At 40.9% G+C, this 26,519-nt stretch overlaps 1 protein-coding gene across 3 annotated transcripts in view; it reads right to left on the minus strand.

Annotated features, from left to right (window-relative positions):
• tmeff2a (transmembrane protein with EGF-like and two follistatin-like domains 2a) overlaps positions 1-26,519 on the minus strand; it is a 105,638-nt gene that overhangs the window by 62,219 nt on the left and 16,900 nt on the right. For all 3 annotated transcript variants that reach the window (XM_038720719.1, XM_038720718.1, XM_038720720.1), the window contains exon 3: positions 2,117-2,246. In XM_038720719.1, the coding sequence (XP_038576647.1) occupies positions 2,117-2,246 (130 nt within the window). The remainder of the gene's footprint in view (positions 1-2,116; positions 2,247-26,519) is intronic.

A 26,519-nucleotide genomic window follows, 5' to 3' on the forward strand; every position in this document is an offset into this window, starting at 1 on the left:
TTCGCCCGCCTATGTTGAGGGCCAACACCACAATACATCAGCTCAATACCACATATCTATATCAGAAAGAGGAGCGTAGAATTTTTGACTGCATTGAAAGTCATACCTTTTAGATTTTTAAATACCCTTGTAGGCTGTACCATAATACCATCCGCGATACTGTCCAAGCCTAGCTGAAGTAAGTATATTTACATTACTTCCTTCATTGGATGGAGTGCAATAGATGCAGTGAAAGGAATGTTTGCACTGGAAATGGCTTTATAAAATACCAAAATATGGGATGACTGAGCCTTTGAGTTTATCCATGTTGCCTTTCACTATCATAAATCTCAGCATCAGAAATACTTACATAGGAGAACACATAAGCAACCGATGAGACCGATTTCTTGTGGTCATGTACATGTTTGAGGAGATGCACGTAAGCTTGGTCCATAGCTGCCTTAACACCCTGACCAGTAAACCAAACCAAGAAAGTTTAAAAGATATGTTTCAACCAACATACCGTATGCTAATAAACAACATAACAGAGGCAATGCTATATTGGCATGTAATCAAATATACAGTAATGTTAGCTAACAGCAAACATACTGCCCAAAGCTAATAAACTAACATAGCCACTACAAACCTGTATCAACTATATTACACTCCATCAACATGCACTCACAGACTCTCCTGTTTACAATACCTACTAAGAAATAGCTTTTATTGTTTGAATGCTAACAAAAGCTTAAAAGAGTCTTCAGGTTTGCTACTGCTCTGTGAGGCTGTACTCTTTGTACAGTGTTGCTTTGAACTAAATGCTAACATCAGCATGGCAACATGATTACAATGCGAACACGCTGATGTTTCGCAGATAATGTTGACCACTGTTACCATCTTAATTTATGTGTGTTAGCATGCTAACTTTTGATAATTAGCACTAAAACAGTACAACTGAGGCTGATGTTAGCTTTTGGTCATAAAACAAAGTACTGGACAATTTTTAATTTTGACCTGTTGATGGTGCCATAGAAACAAGAACAGAACAGTACTTTAATCTGGTGACCGACAGACTCATTGGCATTGCCACCCCAAGAGACGCGCAGCAAACGTGGCTTAAAACTGTACATTACTGTGAATTTTGCTTGTCAAAGAACTAATTAAATCAAACTCAACAAAGAACTAATCTTTAATCTGTTTTGTTAATTAAAGTATCACAGAGTAACTAAGTTGAATGCACTGTTTGTGAATACAAAGCAGCAGTCTTTCTTGTATTGTAGAGATTAGTCATACAGTAAATATTTATTTGAAAAAATATGCAAGTGGCTCAACTGGATCTCTTACAGAATTAATTCAAGTACTCTTTGAAGAAGATAAAAGGAAACAAAATGTCTACACAATCCAAATAAAAAATAAAAAATGAAATGGCCATCAAGATGATGTGTGATTCAGTCATTCAAATTTTCTGCTTTGTTGAGCGTGGCTCTTGGCAACAATGTTACAGTAACTACCTATGACAATTTGGCAAGTATTTACATTTTATGTCTTTTGACATTTATTTACATAACGAAAGGTCATACCAAGCTTTGTTTTACTTTCTGTTTGACATGCCAAATTTGAACAAATTGTACAATTAACTTGTTTAACTCAACAAATGCTGTCTTTAGCTTCGTCTGAGGACATTGTTTGGCTATGATGAAATATTTACCTGTTCAATGAAAATACATGTCACTGTCATTGTTGTGTTTGTTACACCAAACTTGGGTAAATTACATCAGTCTCTCACCGCTATTTTTTCTTGATGCATTTTTCACAATTACTTTGAAGTAATGCATCACTCTGTAATTACTGAATCCCATCCAATGCAGCATTTGCATGTATTGATAATTACAACATGTAAGCCTCAAATATTACTACTATATAAGCAACATTAAAGTTGGATTAGGTTTTCACTTCTAGCCTTCTACAGTAGCTTTACATTTGCTGTGCAGGAAATGTTCAGTAAGTTTTTCCTTCTTACTTTAGAGTTTTTTGTTTGTTTCATGTTTGTATAAATGTGTGTACTACAGTTGTGTGTGTATGAGTGTATTTGCTTGTGTGTACATCTGTGTAGGCGCCATAATGTAAATGTACATACCAGCAGGACAGGCGCCTTCTGACATAATAAGTACTTCAGACTGCTGCTTGCAGGCATCCCTGCGCAGGAAACATTCATTCTGGTAGTTCTGATTGTTGGAGCCGCACACTGGGGCATAGTCATTGTTGCACTGCAGAGAGAAGAGAAAGCAGTAGAAAACAGGTAAGAACATGAGCATAAAAATTGATTGTCAAATTATGGTAATCTAAAAAAATAAAGACTGAGAGCACATCCTCAAATAAAATTGTGTTCATTCAACGCTCATATGCCATTGTGTTGACAGGGTAAGTACTTACTTAACACTGCTACGTACTTAATCATAAGCTGTATGTGAGGCCTTGGTAAGGGTCAAGTCCATTTCATTAACGCCACATTAACGTCTAGGGTGTTTAAATAAAAAAAGAGACTCTCAACTACAAATATAATCCATCCATCGTCAACCCCTTATCCTGCGTACAGGGTTGCGGGGCGCTGGAGCCAATCCCAGCACAATTTAGGGTCACCAATTAACCTAGTCCGCATGTCTTTGGATGGTGGGAGGAAGCCAGAGCACCCAGAGAGAACCCACGCAGATCAAAATTCAGCTACTTGAAACACAGACCACTTGTTTTAACAAAGACCCCTGCAGGTAGGTGATATAAAAATGTATTTGTTTGGATTCATAAAGCTTCTATTTCCTTTCTTTATTTGGAGAAATCCTGCCATTACATTTGTAAATAGTAGAAAACAAAACAGACATAACTGACACATGGAAATGCTCAGAAGAAGAGGTTCCTTTATGACAGACTGCAGTTCTATCAGAACAAATGTAATGCTTCCAACTATTTAAAATGTGTATTGTTCACACTTTGAACAGAGAAATTGCACTCAACTGAACATGTTGGAATGAACTGGGTCCACTTTGTTGCACTACAGAGCACTTGTTGATATGAGTATAACTGAATATTGGCACGTAGATGTTTGTGGCAGGACTGTTATCAAGCAGGTACATTTTGGTACAGATTTGAGCATGTCCAGTGAAGAAGTGCAAACTTCCAGTTTCATGGTGAAGCATGGAACTTCGCTGCCACGCCACGTTGAAGGAAACACATACACGCTTTACAACATGACATCATCAATGTGATAAGGGTTTTCTGAAATAGTTTTGAAGTAGATATAGCCAACCTGCAAGAAGTGCCACGTCAAGTCTCAAGTCTCTCGTGGTTATAATGAATGTTGTATTACCTGCTGCGTTCAATCCAGGCTGCTTATATAACTGGATAGCTATATGGGATTCTGTAACTGTACCCTGTTTTTCACTTACAGAGCACAACCATGTAATGTGCAAAGCAAATTAACTTAATAAAACTAAAGTTACGTTATCAACAATAAACCCGTAGCCTGTTTTTCACAGAGCACAACCATGTAGCCCAATGTAAAATGCGTCTATAACTAATCACAGCTTATAAACTACTGTAAGTCAACACATCCCCCAGACTCTCAAACCAGTGTAACAATATACCTAAATAAAACTGTAACGTTACATGATCAGCAATAAACTTGTAGCCTGTTTTTCACAGAGCACAACCATGTAGCCTAATGTACAATGCGTCTACAACTAATCACAACTTATAAACTACTGTAAGTCAACACATCCCCCAGACTCTCAAACCAGTGTAACATTATAACTAAATAAAACTGTAACATTACATGATCAGCAATAAACCTGTAGCCTGTTTTTCACAGAGCACAACCATGTAATGTGCAATGCAATCAATCACAGCTTATTAACTACTGCAAGTCAGCACATCCACTAGACTCTCAAACCAGTGTAACGTTATAACGAAATAAAACTGTAACGTTAAATGATCAACAATAAAGATCAACAATAAACCTGTAGCCTGTTTTTCACAGAGCACAACCATGTAGCCTAATGTACAATGCGTCTACAACTAATCACAACTTATAAACTACTGTAAGTCAACACAACCCCCAGACTCTCAAACCAGTGTAACGTTATAACTAAGTAAAACTAACGTTGCATAATCAACAATAAACCTGTAGCCTATTGGCAGCTACCGTTAATAATTAAAGTGATGGCAGCCTGCCGGACGTAAATGATTACGTTATCGACCACCACAAGTTTAGCAAGTAAACAAACGCTCATTCATCTTTTCATAACACAGTTAACCTCTCGTAGGTCTTACTACGTGTTACGTAGGCATATTAAAACAGGGATGATATATCTTCACAATCACTATCACATAAAGGCCCTGAAAACACATTTTCTCAATCACTTCTTACTGTGAGTGACGGCATCTTACATGAACACAATCATTTCTGATAAAGTTAAGAGAGTTTTGGTTTTTCACAAGAGATTTCTGTTTATCATTCTCTGTGCTTGTCTGACTGGGGCTCATTTGGAAAAAGGTGAAAAGGGTCACATACACAATTCACCAACCAGGATTTAATAAATAAGTGTTTCAGTTTTTAGACTTAATCTCTTGATAAATAATAACTACACATGTTTGTGTTTTCTTAGTTAGTTACATTTTTAAACATTTAAACATACACATTTAATGGCTCCTATTCATGCGGCATATATCTTCAGAAAATTGGCCATCACCTCTGTTGTTGCTCCGCTGGAGCAGCCGCAGGTTAAGTGACTTGCTCAAGGGCACTGAGCAAAATGGCAGCAAAGGTGCAGGAGATCATTACTCATTCATTTCCCCACATGGTTTGTTGGCTTCAGAGCAACTCTAGGTTTTTCATCTGACTTATGGCACTGGAGCGCCAGGTCTTTGTTGTCATTTTTTTTGGCTGTAGAGGAGAGATATACATTTGATTTGATATTGATTCGCCCGTGCCACACCAAAGGAATAACAAACGTGATTATTCAATTGAGACACATTCCCCTCTATTCCCTGGCTATCAGTAGACACGGCCCATAACCTAATTACATTTCAAAGTGCTGAAAAATAGGCAGTGTGTGAAAATGTCTTGCTGGGTGTGACATCACAAGGACAAGGGGTTTGAGAGTCCCCACAGGAACGAGGCTAAGGAGATCATGGCTCTTTGTCTCCACTTCTGTTCCCCTTTAAGTCTCTAATGGATTGACCTGAAATCTGCTCTCTCTGGGCCAAATCATCTGTCTGTGCCCTCGCAGAACACCACATGGCTCTAACAAAAGTACATGATCGCCATTCCCACATATGCAAATCTGCATGTTTTTACAGGCAGGACACTCCAACTACAACATAGTAGAGGCAGTAAAGAGGAACACTTCTAACACCTGTAACTAGTGTTGGGTATCGTTTAAAATTTTACGATACCAGTACCAAACCCAGTACCCTTAAAGTGATACCGACACCATAGAGTACTTTATTCGATACCTTGCATAAAACGCCACCTGTTGAAGCCATAGTAGTTGATTGGTAGCCTATAATTATTTTTATTGTTTTTTTTTTTCAAATAACTGTACTCAGTAGAGTACCGACTATCTGTCTCGCTTTGTACCAGGTGTTGGATGTGAGCTTTGTTGTTAGGCAACCAAAACAGGACAAAGGAGAGGATATTTTGCAGCTTTCCTTTCATTCAGGTGTTTGAGTGTGCACAGGGATCTTAAAGAAAGGGACCTGTAAACAGTAGTGTAAACACATTGTTTTCACACATAAACAGCATTTTTAAATTTAGCTGGCTTAGTGTGTGGATGTCATCTGAGACACACACAAGGTCTGATGGCCGCAAGGAGAAGCACTCAAATAAGCACGCCATCGATTCAGGAGCCCAGGAGCATCACAACGATCAAGTGTGAACACTGTTTTTAACCAGCTGAGGGGGGAAAGATGGCAGAATACACACAAAAAAGAGTCAAAGGAGGCGGAGAACGAGTACAGAAGGGAAGGGGAATCTGCACAATGGCTCTTGATCAAAGGGATTGGGATGCAGGAAGGAAAGGAGGCTGTAGAGAAGGCAAACTTGATGAGTGAAATTGGGCTTAGGGGAGAGACGAAGTCAGTGGAAATAGATGAGAGTGAGACAGAAGGAGACTGAGGGGTAATGAAAGTAGAGAAAAATACAGAAGTGAGATGGAGACTGCGAGAGAGAGAGAGAGAGAGAGAGAGAGAGAGAGAGAGAGATGGAGCCCTGGCTCAACAAACTTGGCACGATAAAAAAGAACCACAGCGCCTGAAGAAACCCAGGCAAAAAAAAGAGAACATCATAAAATAAAAAATAAAAACGAATGAGAAGAAGAAACGAGGACACAGACAGAGAGAGAGAGAGAGAGAGGAATAGAAAATCCCCTCAAAGAACAGCGAGAGAGAATGAAAAAATGGCAACCCCACAAAGGCGCTTGGAATAGCTTACTGCAGGGCCCGCGCTTTTTTGCCATCCTCTATCCCCCCCATCTCTCCCATCTGGCTCAGGCTGTTCTTAACCTGGGGACTCTCACATTATGCCAGGCGTGATGCAACGGAAGGGAAAGCTGCCCGGCAGAACCCTGCGGGTGTCTTTTAAGAGTGCCTTCTTTTCCGTGAAAACTCCCCCACCCCATCTCTTGATCTTCCCCAGTATTTGGCTCTCTCCCCTGCAGAAAAGGAGTGATGAGAGGATGGGTGATTTAAAACCTCGTCTCCCTAAGAGGAGGTGCAAGACGGAGGCTGCAGCTGTGTGTGCGAATTACGGTCTCGCCCAGAAATATCCATGCGTGGGTATAAAGGGAGGATCCTGTGTTCAATGGGCCTCTGAAAGCATGTTGAGTGCATCCCCTTTAATATTTTCCGTGAGGCAGATGGAAGTGAGTGACTTTGACAGGTAAGGTGCGGAAATAGATTGCCAAACATAAAATAAGACGGTCAGACATGACATGAAACATTGCATGTCTTCATCTTGACTGAATCTTCCAACTGATCTTCAACCAGTCTTGTTGAAAAAAACTTGACACCCACCTGCCAAGCTCTTATTTATTCATCTGGGACTTCTTTTGACGTGACAGTGAGAAAGAGAGGCAAGCCGGGGTTACAGATGTCAAACTTTCAAACTGGCTCGTATTTCTTCTCACAGCACTTCTTTACACAGCACATGACCATATTAGAGACAAAGACGTTCTTGTTTTAGGCCTTTGTCAGGGTGCTGCAGCTTTGATCCTTGAGTTCCGTGATAACCAGCAGCGTGTGATGTTGGCAGTCCGCAAATATAAGCTTTGTCAGCTGGTGCACTTTTTTGTAAGTCGGCCAAGATGACTGTCGGCTAAATGCAAATGAAGACAGACAAAGGTGCCCAAAACAATCTGAGATCTGCGTTTGAAAGATAAGGGCCATTTGATGGAAGATTCGGGAGGAGGAAAAATTGAGTGAGTATGGTAATGAGAGAGGATGAATGAGACAGAAGGTGAGAAAATTTGATCCTCCACTGTTCTCTGCAGACAGGGTAGTGGGTGCCATTGGCCAGGGCCATATGGCACGGCCTTATGTGCCCGCTGGCTGAAGCTTTGCAAAAGTCGTAGACATTGCCCCACACCTCTGCTGTGACAAAACCTGGACAGTCGCGTGGCGTCTTGACCGAGAACGCAGAGACAACTGAGGTGTCGATGGTCCTGTGTGTGTGTGTGTGTGTGTGTGTTTGTGTGCCTGGAGTGGATAGTAACAGGAAATATGGAGGAGAGTGCATGTGTTTTCATGCTGGTGAAGTGCACTTGATCATACTTCCATATCTACATTTCTGTTCTCCAGAGTTACATTTACAGCATCTTGTTTGCATTTAAGGTAGTTTCTATGGTTCTCCCGTGCCATATCAATACTTTCCCACCAATTCACTTCTGTTGTAACTAGAAATTCAGCTTCCGCAAACCTCCTGCAGGGGCTGCTGTGGTTCTGCCTACCCTCAACCCTCTTCATCTGAGTTCCAAAGGCTAAGTTTTGGGACTGCAGCCAGGACCTGTTGTCTGTCTACCTGCCTGGGACTAGTGCATCACACACACACACACATGCACAGACAGAGACCCACTCACACACACACATGCACACACACACATACAAGGCAACCAACGCATCCACCATTTGAGCACTTTGTACGAAAAAAGGCATCTGCGCCTTACCAGGTCGCAACACACAACAACCTTGCAAAACAAGCAGAACCATCATTATTCATTCTGCGCCTCTATAGCAGCTCCCAATGCTGACTTCACCTAGCATCCGACATAACTGCAGGCTGATGGGTGGAACAAAGACAGGTTGTGGGAGGAGGAGGGGAGGCAGTAGGGATGCGGAGTGAAAAGGCAGGTATAAACAGGGGGATGTGAGGAAAAGGAGGGAAGCAGGGAGGTGTCAGAGATAGGGAGGCCAGCAGGGTGAAGGGGCAGAGGAGGTAAAAAGGATGAGACTAAAATGTGAAAAAGTGTAACCGGGGGGGGGGGGGGGGGGGGGGGGGGGGGTAGGAGAACGACAAAAACAATGCGGGATAGTGAGGGGCGAGGGTGGCGAGGGACGTGCACACAGGAGGAAACAGAGGAAACCATACGAGACAAAGGAGAGCAGAGATGCAGAGTGAAGGCGAGTGCACGCATCAGTGCATGACTATGTTGCAGAGGGAAGGAGCATGCCAATTTGAGGGGTAGAACGCTGCGAAATGCTGCAAACATGACAGGATATCAGCATCAATAAGCGAAGAAACAAATGACTCAACCGTCTGTCCAGTGGAGCTCCACTCTACCCAAACCCTGCAATATACACCTATGCAAAAATGATCACCATTCCAAGCAACAATTAGTCAGATATTTGCAAATTCTCTAGATAGAAGTCACACTGAGCTATGTGTGGACTGCAGCACAGCAGGGGGGTGTCATTCTGAAGTGAGATATACACTGTACAAAATTGCAGGATTACTGGATTTGAAGTCAAATACAGAATAGATTACAACAGATATATAGACTTGTGCGTATCCAACTTTGTCATTTCAAATTAAGGCTCAAACGATTCATCGATTAATTCAATTACTGAAAAGCAAATTCTTTGCGCCAATGCTTCGTTTATCCATATAACTATATAGCTCACTTTTTCACGGACATTTATTACTCTCGCACATCGAGCTTACGCTGTGTGAACGCGACGTGATTATCATGGCGCTGTTTCCAAAGTGGAGGAAGAGACAGTCCAAAGTATGGGATTATTTTAAGCTAAACAACAACTCTGTAATGAACTCTGTGAACAACTCTGTCTGTCCACCGTAAAATGAAACTTATGTTGCCTACCAACCGCACGAAGGCACCTGATCGGAAAGCACCCAGTCTATCACCAAGTCCACGGAGCAGGGGTGGGGGGATCAATCAGCCAAACGATGAATCAATATGAATCGATATAATCAACTTGTTTACATGAAAAGTTAGATGCAAAGCAAAAATAGGAACTAGTCAAGCCATTAACACCAAAGCTTGATATCTTGAAAAGCAATCTTTCAAGTGAAAACGTTTGCGTGAAATTGGACAGGTGATAAATATGCAGCTCCCTGAAAGCACCATTTGAATTTGAGACAATATGATGACAATGAATATGATGATTTGCTAATTTTGTTGGTCCAGTAGATGCAGTGTCCATCAGTCATCCCTCTGATATAGGGGATAATGATCTTCTAAGTTTTAGACAATGCAAGCAGGAAACATAATGTTTGATTCAGTGACTTCCACCGTAGACTGTATCTTGAGCTCCATTTTGTAGCCTTTGTTTACATTTGTCTACATTTAGTTTCTGTTTGCCCATGCATGTAAAGACAGCTATCACTGGATTACCTTTAATACTGATAAAACCTAACCAAACATGATGATAATGAGGAGTTTTTTCTCTGACTTCTGACTGTATGTTCAGATTTGAGTTATGATTGAGAAGAAGAAGGAGTGCAATCTTTGCTAACAGGATCAAAAAGCCATTATTAGACAACATATAATAGGCTACTTAGCAGACTATCTGACCGGCAACAAAGTATGTATTTGCAAGTACCTATCTAAGCTCCGCATGGGAAATCCCAAAGTGCTAACCACTCAGCTGGAAGACCCTGCAGACTGATGGTCCCTGCAGTGTGCCCCATGGGTCTGATGCCAGGTTACGGTACTTTAAATACCTTTAAAGGGAGGCCCCCAGGGGGAAAACTTTACCAAATGCCTGAACTGCCTGAAGCAATGTTTGTCAGTCTAGAGGAGCAGATTCCTAAAGTCCTCGCCATAGTTCACCTCACTGCATTGAGTGCTTTTATGTGGTGTTTTGCTGTGACAACAAAAACCTGTTTTCTTCACTGCAGTAGACTTGGAGGAAGCTGATCAGCAGGATTATGCACTTGCTTCTGAATGCAGCACCGCTACAAACATGTGTCTGTTTATTTAACAGTGATAACAGAGATAAAGACTGTTCCATAGGAAGAAGTAACGCAAGAGGGTGTCATCCAGCTGCAGCGCCCCTACTCAGAGAGCGGATGGAATGAACACCGCATCTCTTGGTCCAGTCTCCTGAATGTCCCACCTTTACTCTACATTATGCAAACAACGTTGTGCCTCCAGATGACTGTAGTCTATATTCGGTCTTCACATTTCTTGACCTCCAGTCTTATTCTGAATATTCTTAATTAGTATCTGCTGATACCAAGTCTGATCTGATATTTCTTTAATGATCTGACATATATTTTTAAAATTATATTTATTTTTATTCAGCTATATGGCTCACAATTAGGCCTACATTACATTTTGTAAAACCAGCAATACTGCTTCTATGTTCTTTTCCTATAGGCACAGTTTGCAATGTGCAGAACTGGTCAATAATGGACCAAACAGCTGCCCCCTGTGGAGAAATCGCATCTACAAAGCATACCACCAAGACAGCAGGTGCTGTACTCTTCTCGTTCTCTATGCTAATTGCAGGGAAAGGCAGCAGCAACACACTCAGGCAGCACTTCCATGGCTAATATTCAGTGTAGAGATATATTAAGATGAGGGGCTAAGCCTCTAGAGCTCTGTTACAGGTTTCAGTCTCTGTTCATTGCATAAAGGGTTAAAATATATAAAGAAGTGTGAAATTTCAAGTTTGCAGCCGGATTATTAAGATTGTCCAGTTCAGTGACGCTCAAATACACCACAGATACTTTCTTTGGACAAGCTAGGTAAAGAGCCAAGGTTGTGTCCGTAACTGCCATATTGTACTTCTGACATGGAATTTAGCGTCAAATTTAACTTATCATTTTAACATCATCATTTATAGGTCTCCGCACACCCAACCTCTCAGAGCTCAATCGTAAGGCCTTCACGCATTGCAAATACAATAGCACAGGACATCACACACCCACTCAATTGCCACTTCACTATACTGCCCTGTGGAGCAGGTCCAGGTCCCTGAGGTGCTTTGGTAAAAGCCTGGTACCCGCAGCCACAGCAGCCCTAAACAGGGTGACTCTCTAGGGGAACTATGAGTCTTGTTTTCATGTTGTTCTGCCTGTCGTCCTAGTGTTGTACTTCATGTATTTCTGTCTGTAACTGGTGTGTGGAGATGTGCGTCTTCCCTGTGATGTGCAGTGCTCTGAAAAACAATTTCCCCCCAGGGAAGATAAAGTCTAACTAGCTAACTCATTTTCAACAAAAGAACAATCATGCATACATTACATGATACTTTGGCTCAGGACATAAACGCAACAGACACTTGCTTTGTGCTATCAAGGTAATGTACCCACAACTTGTTGAGGATTGGCTTAGTGTAGAGTATGGGAAACTAAACAAATAATAATAAAATAACACATATTCTATAGGGGTTAATTAAACAACAAAAACACAAACAGATCAGTAGAGACCAAACGTCATTGACTCTCAGGTGTCCATCTGTTGACCCTATGGGGTGCCATGCCAATAAGCAGAAGTTCCACAATCAGGAATCACCATTGATATACTCATATTCTGCTGTTACACCCATTCTTTCGGTGTTGATGGCCAATTGTGAAGTACCTGCAGGTGCTAAACATTCAGACAAGGTCGCTTTGCATGCATACATACAGCTTATATACAGTGTGTGCAGTGTATTTTACCACTGTGAATGTTTTAATACAGTATTTAAAGAAATGACCATGAACAAATGAATGAAGAGTTACTGTGACTGTATTATGAGATTAGCAACTATACATATCAAACATTAAACCCACACACTGTATGAAGTGATGGATTAATGTTAATGCTAAAATATGCTAACATTACTTTTATAATATAATATAATAATTTATATTAATTTAATAACACTGACATTTCAGTATAGAGGTCTTTTTTGTACCACCTACACCATTCTGCTGTAATTTCCCTTCTCTATATAGAGGCTCTTGCAAGCAAGCAAGGCAATATATCACTGCACTGAGATGCGCCAGTTGCGACAAAATGTCTAACGTTGTAAATAACTTGATAATTGTCATCAACAACAGATTGGAGGCACTTGCCATATAACAATGTCCTCAAACAGAGGGTCTACAGATTCCCCAGCCTCTTTGCATCACATTTAGACAGCTCTGCACAAGTATCAACAGAGACCATATCACAACCTAATGATATGACTTGCTCAGTTGGGCAAATTTAGAGTGCTGCCATGCTAGCAAGGGACTGCTGCGCATGCAGGCAATCTGGCAGATGCTATTCCCTGAGAAGGCCTTAAATGGATTTACTGTGGCAGCCTTTCTGTCAGCGACTCTTAGTCTTGGGACAGCCTACAGTAATTGTTACGGACTCACTTACATCTAGGCTGACTGCCCCCACTCCCAGTGTCCAAGACTAAAATCTAGCTAGGACCATCTACCCAAATGACTGCAACTTTGGAAAGCTGTCCTTGCAGACTGTCCCCCCCCATTGCTAACTCTAAACAATAAGCTTTTACCATATTTCTATAAACATTTAGAGATAGCAGAGTGCTGATGCTACAATTAAAAACAAGCACCTGGTTAACAGTACCTCCCAACTGTAGTCACCTCACTACTCTTACTCCATGCGAGGTCACACTCACAGCTGGTAGGCAATCTGTATGAATGGGCTCGGTATAAATAAACAGTAGAAGTCCAACATAAATAGGAACCACAGTGTCACCACGGATAATGGTCAACGCCTTATCGCCTCAGCTATTAGGTTAATTTAGGAGTTATATAATTTGCATCTAAAACAACAATGACAACACAACTTAGGAACAAAAGTTTGTATGCATTACCAAAACTCTTTCACAAAACAACAATACAGAATTTTAATTTATATGAGGCTCTGACATGTGCGTATTATTTTAAGGGACACTTGCGACTGGTTTCGGTAAGTCGGCACCGAAGCAGGCTTGCTGTTTTTAAGGCTCGGCCGATATTATCGACTGGATTTATCAAGAACAATACATGAGAAGTTATCATACAGGTTCACCCACACCACAAACTACTTCATCTAATGCTCATTATAGTTATATTTCATATATGTGAAGCATAGTTTTCTTATCCTAAATATATTTCTGCTGTTTGTAGTACATAGTGGTTATTGAAACAATTTTTATTTCCAGTGAAGTATACTATATAACACTGCCCTGATACTGATATATAGGCGTTCACTGTACAGAAATAGATCATCTGGTTTATTTAAACTTTAAACTTTAAAATGTCCTGCTTAGTACATTCAAATTCTCTAACAACCAAATATAAGAGATTTGAATTTTAAATGTTTAGAAGAATATCAATATCAGTATCAGCTTTAAAAAATCAAGTACTACTCAGGTTGAAGTTACTTACTTTCAACCTGTTTGAGAGAGCCCTTAATTTTACCAAAGCTTCACTCAACATGCAAACACAGGCAGGGTTAGGTGGACGAGGCTACAGTATAGGAGCCTATACAGCAGTGCAGGCCAACTAATGCTAACCCTGCTAACGTTAGCCCCAGGAACACTGCCGAGCTCACGCATAAATCAGTGCACTGACATTGACAATTTAACAGTGGGAGACAACAATTAAGCATGCATAAAGCCAACAAAAAACAAACCAATAGTCAACATGAGACAACTGTAAATAGGATAACAAAGCCAAGTCAACAACTTTTACTCGAATGCTCATATCTCAAGAGGATGATTGTACATGTGGGCCTGTTGAGTATCCTCCTAAATACAGTCAGTGGCTCAGAACTGCTGAAAAGGGATTTCCTTCAGCTGAAGGACACTCTTGGGAACCTTTCTGTGCAAGCATCTCAGGCACTACCCCAACATAAAACAGGGGTATGAAATGCTTCACTTACACTGCTATCCCTTCATCAGCATGTGTGGCATATAGAATGAATTTCAATGACAACTTTGACATTTTCTCAGAGCACAGAAAACTGTTTCAAGAGGATGGAATCCACTGATCCCAGCTGTGAGCTTAGGTGCTATGCAAAAATGTATTACATGGCCTTCAAATCCTTCCTTTGAAATGTCTGAGTGTCTCCAAAACCATCTGAGAGGGGACAAAGAGACGTATGGAACTGAGAGCGAATCTGACACCATGCGTCAACGAAATACACTTAAAGAAGTACACTTAAAGAAGTAGAAAAGACCTCTTCCACCTGTCGCAAACTCTTCCAGAGTCTGTAAGAGATTATCAATCAGCCCAGCCTGGTGATCAGACAGAACTGCCATATTCTTTAAATGGATAATGTACAAATGTGAGATGTGGGGTTGATTCGGGGTTCTGCAGCCAGGCTACCTTCAGCCATCTAACTAGTTTGCCTGTGAAATCTTTCTTCCACAACCCCCATAATAAACTAGGCCTATGTCTGGTTAATTGTCTTTTTAGACTCATTATAGTAGGGCCACATAAGCATACATAGCTTACAATTTAAAATTGTAGGGAGCAATTGCATAGTATTATGTGGCTAACCCTAGGACTCATAAAATTCTTCAGTTAGACTAAAATGACCAAACCTGTTTCAATAATAATTATGTTTCTGACAAGTTCACAAGAAACGTTTCCTTCGTACAATTAAGATCCATGTGCTTCGGGAGCCTGCGGTACAGTAGCACAGTAAAAAGCCTAGCTGAGATATCCAGAGTGCAACACATTAGATGATGTAGACACATCAGGGGAGAGGTGAGCTGCATACAAAATGCTACATAAAAGCTCAAAGCTCTTCCATTTGTTCCATCTTTTCAAAAGGTGGAAAAGGACACCCGGACTTTGTGTGGACAGTAAGAGTGAGTTTAAGTGCCTATCAAAGTCTAATACACTGTGTACAGTCTGTGTTCACAATCTCTGATTTACCAAGACAAGAGCGTACGCAGATAATCAAATCAGCAACAGGAGGTCAGAGATGTAGAGACAAAAAGTGGAGACAGACACACACGTATACTATGAAACATAGAATATATAGATAGGGAGAATAATAACATCAGTAACTTGGCTGCACTACACAGCTGACAAAAGTTTGTTTGTTTTAGACTTTTTTTTGTAAGGACTGTGACGAGTTATACCTCGTAGAAATGTAACAAATTGCCCGTCTTGCGTACTTAAAAGATGCATTTCAGTTTTGGTAATCAGATCCACGAAAACACACGCACACATGCATGCACACACATAGAGAGAAACATACAAACACAGACACATCCTTCATCCACAGAGACCTGACTGATAGCCTGATCCATTTCCTGTATCCATTAGAGGCGGCTCTAGATTATGCAATTCATCCCAAGGCTATCATCCACCTCTATCAATAATAAACATCTCCACGAAACTAGGGCTAGCCTCAGAGGATGCAGACGGCACCGCCCAGCACGTTCTACTTCTGATGAAACCCTCTGTCTGCTCGCTCTGCCCTTACTAAGCACCGCATTTGCTTTCCACAAGACTTGTCTTTAGTTGCTGAGACCCCGAGGCACAATCTTTACTTATGCCTTCTCGCACTTATCAGAGCTGCAGCTTTATCAACTCTGACAGAGACCCCTCAGTGCTCGTGGTGGTGGCAGAGAGCACCTGTGGCTCATGACAAGAGACAGACGCTCTCGTCCAAGATTCCTCTGCGTCTCCGATGCGGACTCTTTCTTCCCATCAGCTAACCCTGTCGTCATGTGATTGACGTCTGGTGAAGCATTTGTGACATGGCCTGGTGCTGAGGAGGTGGTAGTAAGGGAGCTTGGAAAGTAGGGAGAGTGTTTCTTTTAACACACAAATATGGTGTTTGATGTTAAATGCAATGTGTTTGAGCCATTCATGAGACTACTGTCACAGCTGGTCCTTAGCGTGGCTCACTGTAGCCAGGTTTCCTTCCAACTGTGGCGCAAATTTGACTTTGACACAAATTTGTTTTGTCTCACTTTGCTTTAACGATACACCAACGTTGTCTCCTCAGCCAGGTGCAAAAACATTTTTGTGATTTTTCATTTTTTACAGTTTTTATTTTCTACGTTTCTGGCGGCTGTTGCCCGTTAATTGGAAGATGGGCGGTTCAATCCCCGGCTCCTTCAGGCTGCATGTCAAAGTGTCCTTGGGCAAGATGCTGCACCCCGAATCGCCCGTGGTGGCTGTTCCAACAGTGCATGAATGTGTGTGAATGTAGTTTCTGTTTGAGCACCTAGGCTCAGTGTATAAATGTGTGTGAATGGTGAATGCAGATGTAGTGTAAAAACGTTTTGAGTGGTCGCAAAGACTAGAAAGGCATTTACATTCCATTCAGCTGTTTTTATGGGCAAATTGACCGTTGTCCCATCACATGACTGCTAACCACAAAATTACAACATTCCTGGTGCTTTTTCGGCTCTAGTGAGAGCAAAGACATAACAAATAAATTTAAGCTACAGTTTTAATTTCTCTTTTTCTATTTCTCTGACTCTACGTCACTTTTCATAAATTATATTAACTATCAACGCACAATGTACATATATGTTTTCAGCTGCCGATAGTCAGCCTACACGTCCTTACTCAACCAGTTCACAGTGGCTACTTGTTCTTTACCTTATTACCCTCATATGTACACATTTTACATATCACATGCAGTTATGTCCATATTCATAAATACAGTTAGAAGCAGTGAGAATTCAGTCTTTTGTCACAAGCTGTGGCAGTTTTAGGGGGAGCCAACAGTGGCCAGTGCCCCAATGGCCCCCCTCTGAATGAAAAGTCTACAAATCATAGTTATATATTTTCCTTGCGACGATATGGCGCTGATGTGAAAGGTGGAATAAATGCGTCTCAACTATTCAGATCTTTAGGACGTTACACCGCCACTGTCCGGTGTCGTGCCAAGATAGTTATCTGTGATAATGAAAGTGTTCCCCCTGCCGCGGGAGCGCGCGTTCACTCAACGGTGAAGGCGGACTTTCAACTTCACAAAAGTAAATGAAAATATAACATGTGGATTGTAGCACACGGATTATAAGAACGCTTTTATAGGTTAACGTTACTTCTCATTGAACTTTGCACTGAATTGAGAATGTCTATAAACAAAACGAGCATATAGGTTCCCTCGTAAAGCAAACTTTTATTTTGCGATAGTCTGACGATGTTATAACTGACCATGTAGTTGATCACTTAGTCATCCATGTTAGTGTTTGGAAGCAAGACGGACTGTCACATTTTTCATGTAAGCTGCTCCTTCAACGTCATAGATACTGTAAAATCAAGGTCACAGTAATCAGTTTCACACATTGATCACCCCAACGTTACATCTACTGGACTGGAAATGTACATTATATTATACAATATTTTGTCCTTGTAATCCACATTTCCATTGCAAGGATAGCCTTTGGATGTTGCTGGAAATTGTTCTGAGTTCCCCTCCTTAAGGGTGAATTATTATCGTAACAAAAAGTCTTAACAGTAGCCTACTGTTTTCTACCAGGCTGGACATGCAGTCTGCCAAAATATATATACCCATTGATAATGCACAGATGTTGGTCTACCATCAAGTATTTAATTTTGTGAATACTTCACCTCATGACTAATAACAGGGGTAAATATGGGGAAGTTTCTATTTTCCTAGCAAAGTTATAGTGGGATACAAATAATTTCATACTGCATTTTCAACCTGCCATTAAAACGTATCCCCCTTTCTAATGCACGGAAGATGGCCCACTATCAAGTATTTTGTTTTAGGTATATTTCCCATCTGGACTAAAAACAGGTGTGAATATGGAGACGTTTTTTGTTTCCTAGTAAAAGTTATAGTTGGATCAAGAATACAAACTGGGATCCAGAGAATGTCTAGAACACTAGAGCTTATACTGTTCATTAAGCCTTACAAAGAAGCGTTGCTCCAAATAATGCACAGTAACTTAAGCTAAAGTTAACAGGAATGTTTTTTTTAAATATTGTAATTTAATAAAACTATAACTAAGTTACTGAAAAGATCTGTTACTAAAACAAATAACTGTAAGTTACTGAAACATACAAAAACATTACATTGTTTACTAAACAAGCCTTTGTCTCTTTTGCCCCGGACTGAATGGGCCCCGCTGACAAAACAACTGGCCCCAGCCTGGCCTCCTCAATAAAATTGGTCTAGCACCGCCAAAGAAAAGAACAAGGCATACCATTTTATTTTTCTAGTTGATGAAAATGACAGTTTACAATTCATGTTGCATTTACTTACACTCTCCCCCCGTACACACACACATCAGGAGCTATTTGGGTTTCACCGTCTTGCACGATAACACAGCAACACAAGTGACTGAACCGCTGACCCCGTACTGGCTTAGTGGTTACAGTACATGGCAGGAGTTAACACACATTTCAGGCTGTAGACCGCATTCTTTGAAACCTTAGAGGCCAACACACCCTACCACCTTAGCATACAGCCCTTCCCCTTGATACAAGAATGGGTTGGGCTTAGTCAAGTTTAATTACGTCTTAAAGCTTTCAGCTTTTGCAAAACCATTATGTTTGTTTCTAAATGTGTTTGGCCATTTTTTGAACCATAAATAGGGATAGCTGGAGTGACAGCATTATTTCTTTATAGTTTATGATTAAGATAATGTAACCTATGTTGATAAATTAATCTGTTGTGTTACAAAAGCAAAATAAAGCTATTGATCAAGGAAAAAATTCTGTAGGTTATTAGCTTTCATGATTAATCTGTTATTGCTGCAGACTGATCATGTAAACTGCTCGCCTCTCGGCTGAACAATTAATCGAAATTTTATCGAAATCTCAATGTGGCCTACTGCAATTTTCCAATCGCAGGAGGCGCAATATTTATTACAGGTGATATGTGTATCAAAATACCATTTTAAATTAAATATTGTCATGCTTGATCCTTGCAAAACTCACACCATAATTCATTGCAATCTATTTTTCAATGGCAATGAGATTAGTGATGTAAAAATGATCATTCCCACTAGTACATAACTGCCATTTTGAAACAAGACAGTGTAGTCAAGTGTTCAAGAAGCTAAATTATCTCTGACAGAAACATTCATCCCTTTATATCAAAATATGAGTCAGTGTTGTTTGGGAGAAGGGTCACAAACCAAAATAGGATAACACGTGTTAAGCCCACTTAGATCATCCTGGTTTATCCTAGCTCATTATGTTAGTCTGACACAGGTATTTGTCAGATTATTAGCCTCATGCTGGGGGACTGACCTTCTTTCATGTTGGAACAAAAGACAACCAAAACCCTAACGATGACTCACTAAGGAAGATAAGGAGTGGTGTGGTTGGTGTGTCTGAGTTGATGGTCAGAGCCAGAGTTGGGTCAATAAAATAAATCAGTTATATAAATCACATCAAACTTTGTTTCCCAGAGCGACTGGTCTTGATTTATACTGGAGCTTGTACCAACCGGAAAAGGTCTGCAGCCAAATGCTGTGTTCCACAGTCCCAGCAAAGATTTTATTTTGTTTTAGAAAAGCTTTAGCAAAGCCATGCCCCCTTACCACAGACACTTAGAAGCAGTCGATGTCAGAGAAGGTGAACAGGAGAAAAACCCAACAAACCAACAATGGATCCCTAAGGATTGCTGTCAGAGTGACAAATCTGTTCTGTGCCTGACACTGTGCTGTATTCCGCAGACCTGCTGGACAGAGGGGTGTCAAGCGTTGTCTGGGTAAGTGACAAACTATTCTCCCATGATGCCTTTCCCTGTTTACGAACACTGGTCGGGTCCTTACAATGGAAGGAAAGACAATGAGAGACTAGCAGAGGACAGAAACAAGGGAGGGCGAGCTATTCGGACAAGTGAGGGAGCGAAAGAGGCCGACAGAGAGTAATGGAAGAGTTACTGTGACAACGGGAAGATGGAGAGAGATAGAGGGAGACTGGGAGGTGGCTGGCTTGTGCTTCTGCTCTTTAACCGCTTGGCAGTCTTCTCTTGATTAGGACCTAGCCCACCAGTCCCTACAGAGTCTCCCCAGAGTCACAGGAGACAGGCTCCTCTGTAATAGTGTCTGACAGGCCAGCCAGAGCCACAGAGGAGCTGACACAGATGCTCCGTTTTTCAGGCGCCCGACACAGTTCCTCCCTAAGTTCCGTGTCTCCCTTCTCCGCCTTGACTAAGTCGTCTCAATGTACCAGGCAACTCCAAGCCCGAACGTGGTAGAAATTTATTTTGTCATTGATAAATCAGCTAGAGCTGAAGTGTAACAGAGAAGCCTCGCTTGAGCACATTTACCCACATGTTGGTGTTTCAATCTAATTCTAACTGGAGAAAAAATCTAATTGCGATTAGATTATCACATAATCAAAACCTAATGTCATATTGTACTGGGCACTGCAGACATGAGGTGCAAAACACTTTAACAAATTATAAATGTCAAAACAAATCAGCCAATCACAAAAAAAAAAACACTACATCACAGAATATGCGGCAACTCAGAGAGCGCAACCACATCTCAAAACGCGATAAATAACAACAACAACAAAAGATAGATAGATAATATATAAGATATTTCAAAATCCAGAAATTCCGTCAATGTGAGATAATTAGGGTGGCCTCCTGAATTTTTGTTTTACTGTGTTTATTTGATCTGCAGATAAATAGCTAATAAAAATAACTGCTAGTTGCAGCCCAAAATTACACGAGAAATGCAACATTAAAGCACAGGGTAGCGATAGTGGCGCCATCAGCGGCATACAGAGCCATGGAGGAGAGAACGACCTCTTATACATGCCGTAATTTCTTTTAAATTTCTTCACAAAATTAGTGTATTCCTGTCAGAAAGAAAATTAACGATACATCAATAGTACATAACAGCACATGTTACACAAACATAATTATGTCAAGAGCTCACTCCATGACACAGACCAGCATGTGTCAAATACTTAATCACCTTCATCATCACTTGCTTTGTTTTAGCGGCATGCTCTCCCATTTTCAGACCACAAATCTGTGACTCAGAAACTTGCCTCCTGCGCTGACTCGTCTTGCTGATTTTAATTGGTATATTTATCATGCAAAGACAAGAGGTGGTTGTGTCTCACCACAGAGACCCCTGACAGGAGAGATGCAAGAACCTGAACAATTTACTGGCCCCAATTACTAAAAAAAAAGCAATCTACTTTCTCACAGGTGGTGTTTGGCCGTGCAGATCATTTTGGCTGCTGCCACTCTAATAGACTGTAACGGAGGAGAATAGAATTTCACTTGTCCTCAAAGCGTTGAAAAATGACACTTTAAAAACGCAGTCGCCTCTACAGAAACTACTCAAGATAACTCAAAGACCTTCAAAGAGAGATGTTTTTGTCTGTATAAAGTAGTTTCAAGCACTTGGAAGAAGAACAGAATGCTTAAAACTACAAAATTCCATTCATCCCCATTGTATTGCAGATAAAATCAAGAAAAGAAACCACTGGGGGTAAACAGTAAAACATGTAAGCACTGAGACACTACAGTAGCAAGAGGACCACATACATGAGACAAGTGATTGAAAAAAAGACAGACGAGAGGATGGAAGAAAAGGCAGGCAGCGTGGAGACAGTAGGAGATGCAGGGTTGAAAGAAATTGAGTAAAGAGGATTAAGCTATGCAAAATATTGATGAAACAATCCGGGGCTTATCTTATTGTAAAAGAGGGATACATCAATTTGCTTAGCAGGAACAAGGAGGCATTGAATTGACTTTGACCCTTTACCCTAACCTAAATCTAACCCTATTTACCAGTCAACACCATCACCAATTTAACAACAAAACTTTTTAATGGATTATCTAAAATTTCCTCATTACAGTTTGAAGTAGCACAGCGTAAGGAAACCCCCTCATTAAGGAGGGCTGACACGCATCAAAAGATTTAAGATGGATGTGTGAGGAGTGCTTTTTTGTAAGATGCTTAAAATCCAATAAACAACAACAGCCATGGACAAATCAACCTTTAGTCTTTAGCTGTGACTTAGCGAAAGCCCTCTGTAACGATCTTATTACCACTCACTGTGAGTTGTTGTGACTGTTTTTGCACAGTGTGAAAACCAAGGTGCGTTCAGAGTTGTAAAAAAAAAAAAAAAATAGGTGACACCGCGATCAGGTTGGCATTTTATGTTCTGTCACCTTAGTCAGAGCTGAATGTTTATCAGCATCTTTGCCTGCTGTTACAGCTTCCCTGCATCAGGAAATAAATTCACCATTATTCAAAATCTCAGTCCCAGTCCGTTCACATGGCCCTGGATAAAAGGATTACAAATGAATGCAAATATATGGAATGGGGTCTGCATCAGAAGCTGGTGTCAGTACCACCTGGGCCTGTGTGAACGTGTGTGTCTCTGTGTAATCGCAGGCATTTCATTATTTTACATTCTATCACAGAAGTCCGTATGAGTGTGGAAGTGAAGATGTTTGTGTGTAGGAAGGTGGAGAGGGCGGGTCAGTCGCGTTCCAGCAGTTACTAGCATTTGTGGGCTGTGTGTGTGTTTTTGAAAGGTGTGTACCAGAGCATTTTCACAGGTCCTTGTTTAGTGCAATATGAAGGACGTGGTGCCCTTCCACACTCTCCCATCAACATCATATGAACCCACATTAGCTCTCATCCCTCTTTGAAGTGCTGCGAGCTTCAGCAGTCAAGCCATCACAACCCAAACATTAGGCGGCTTCCGGCAGTGAAAGGCAGGAGAGCAATTTGAGGTCAGGCATTACAGCGAATAGTAGCCACATCAAACAACCAGCAGGGAGCATATTGAAGAACAAATGTGCTGCCAACATTACTCTAAGTTATTTTATATAAAGTCAGTAACTATGCTATGCTGACTGAATGCACATTATGATGTCGAATGTGTATTAGGATGTCAGAGGATGGTATCGCCACATAGAGGAATGACTATAAGCCACTAACGTGTGAACGAATGTCACATAAGGTGAAGTGATACCAAGTAAATTTACTCATCTGTCCATGTCCATGAGGTACCTGTGTGGATGTCTGTGAGCAGCCAAACATGTATGACTGTGCAGACCAGTTGAACATGTGTTAACACGTATGCAGACTATAACCAGATCCATACAGGGTTTTAAGGCCAGTACTGATACTGATATTAGGGAGTTAAAAAAATCAGATGATATATATATATATATATACATATATATATATATATACTTAAAACACATAACATAAAAAAGCTTTTCTCAACAGTAGAACTCTCCAACGCAAAAGCGCAACTTAGCTGTGCACTGTGTAAAGGAAATGGCTGCCTGACGGCAAGGTCAGCTGCAGAAAATATTTCAAATACAGCGTAAGTACACTTGAACTGATACTGATTTATTTCGGTCGGCCTTCTATAGATGGCTAAAATAATTTTGCTGCTTACCCCTGTACACAGCAGTACAGTGCTTAGCTTCTGGGTCGGTACATCTCTCTGCTTCTCCAAACTGGGTTTGTGCCGACCGCCAATCTACTGCAGGTAATACACTTACTATGGATAAGTACCTCATACAGTCCCACTTAAAAAATCCCAAACTATCCCTTTAATGTATAATAACCAGAACGGTATCTACTGTCCAGTCTGCTGTTTACATCCATGGGCACAATCAGTACTTAATGTGGATAATAATAGGTTCTGGTACTTATACATCGTACATATTCACATGTTGGCATGTTTATCAGACTGGTACCAAATTAATCCATGATTCATAATCTCACCATTTATGTTCATGCACATCATGGTTTTCAATCAGGCTTTGTGTATATTGACAAACTGTCACCTCTATGGTTACAGCTGAGCTAGGTTTAGTTAACTTAAAGTACTTGGTTAAAGTTATGGACAGATCATAGTCAAAAGACACCAGCGTTGACAGTTGGTAGAAGGGCGAACGTCCGTCAGCCTGCCATGACAAAGCCAGACCACCCGCACAAACATCCTCCCTAAGATGTTTTGCAGCAGAACATTACACTACTTCCGTCTTTGCTGCTTGTGCCTTGTGCAGACTGCACGATGTTCAGCGTCAGCCGATGGCCGTGCTATTCAGACTACACAAGTTGCCGTCTTGTGACGGGAGTCTTTAAGTTGCTGTGGCGTTCGCACTACATGACCGATCAGTGACAGGAGGTCACACACGACGCGAGCAGACAAGGACTGTGTCACCCAACGCTGGTCTCACAGCTGTTGGTTGTTATTATAAAGATACCAATCATAAAGACAAAGAATCAAAGCACACACAGGTAGCAGGGATCGTCTGAGCTACAGAGAGAGCTGGAGGTGAGTAAAAAGTGTTTTGCAGTGAAAAAGTAGCTGCCTGCTCTCATTGGCTGGATTTGGATGTCGAGTCGGCCCGACTCCTCCAGATATTTGGCATGCTAGATATCTGGCAGGCGTCTGCGATGTGGCAGAAATGTGTCGGGGAGCCGTTTTGATGCATCATTGAGTAGTTCACACATAACGACTGCCGAGCGGCAAATCGGGCTAAAATTTGTGTGGTGTGAACTAGGCTTTAGAGACAACATACATCATTTGCATGCAGACAAGAGGTCATTCTTGTTAGCAGAAAAACAACAGGTTGTGTTGAGTATTTGAAAGAACAACCAGAGCTGTTGTTTTTTTTCTGGTGAGGATAGTCTCAGATGTAAAAGTGCAGTTGCCCATGGTTTGGGCCCATCTAAAGAAGGTTTTCAGTTTGCATTTCTGTTTCTGTGCCAATGCGAACATGTTGGTTCTATGAAATATTGGTGAGTTAAACTTACAATAAATTTTTGTGACAGCAATATCCATTTATTTACACACAGAGAGACACTATCTGAATAAACATTAAGTGGAATCTTTACAACTGTTGTGTTTTCAAAATGGCCAGAAGGAAGAGATACATTTATGTGAGTTATGTTGATTTTACTGCCTTTTCATTTACATTTTAAAACCATTTAACAATCGCCTGCACTCTCTGATTGTGGTAGATATTTTGTGTAAAACACTTGTGTGTGGATGAAACCTCATTCTTGAAGCCTGCAGTGACAACAGTCATTGCTTTTTCATTACATTGAATTTTTATTTGTGGAATAATCGAATTTACCTGAGCAATTGTGAATTATTTGCAGTAGTCATTTGGAGAACTACATGCTGTATGTGCACTTGGGTTCATGTGCCTGACTCCATATTACAAACATGTCAACATTGACAAAGACAATTGTGTCTGCACGATAACAATTCGAAACACAAATTTATATTTTCACTGGCCCAAATGAATCATCACCGTTATTCAATTTGGTGTTATGAAATAAGCTGTACCTAGAAAATCCCTAACAAGCTGGATGCCCTCTACTACTCCACAGTAAACATCCTCCCTACATGCCTGTAGCCAGAAACAGGGCTGAGTAATCAAGCAACATCACCATGAGCCAGTCAGAGCCCTAAAATGGCAGAAACATAATCTACTTAAAAGTGGGTGTATCTGTCTTGTTTATTCTGCAAAACCCTCCAAACAAGACAGCGTCATTCTGGGGTCAAACCTAAAGATATCTTACCAGGCTACAGGCTATGCCCCTCGTGTCCCCTTTTCTATGTCCTGCCTGTGAACCACACGTCATTGTGACATTAATCAGGCGAACTACATCAGGACATTTCAGCTGGTGTGAGATTACTGGTGCCAACCACAGAAAAACAAATTGGAGTGACTGGCTAAACTCTCTTGTACTTGAGACATGTACCAAATCCATCCTACTTGGAAGACAAAGTACTTTTTGACCCACGCCTGCAGCAAGATGTGCTCGCACACATTTTATTAGACGCTTTAGTTGAGTATTTGGCCAATAATTCTTCCTCCAAGCTCATGCAATGCATTTTCATAAATGTTTCTTAATAAATGTTGGCCCTTTTAACTTACTGTTGAAAGACTAATTAATTCAAGTACATGCATAAACAAAGGTTAAATAAACAACAACTATTAACTTCAGGGGCAACTGCTTGTATTGTGTAACACATGTTTTGAAATGACCTGTTGCACTAATGAGCAGCGTTCGCCTTTAAAAACAAAAATAACGATAACAAAAAACTTGAATACTTTACTGCATTTCCTGTATTTAAACTG

This window comes from Micropterus salmoides, unplaced genomic scaffold, assembly GCF_014851395.1.
Source record: "Micropterus salmoides isolate LMB-PRFRI ecotype aquatic unplaced genomic scaffold, ASM1485139v1 Ms_hic_scaffold_15, whole genome shotgun sequence".
Lineage (NCBI taxonomy): Eukaryota > Metazoa > Chordata > Actinopteri > Centrarchiformes > Centrarchidae > Micropterus > Micropterus salmoides.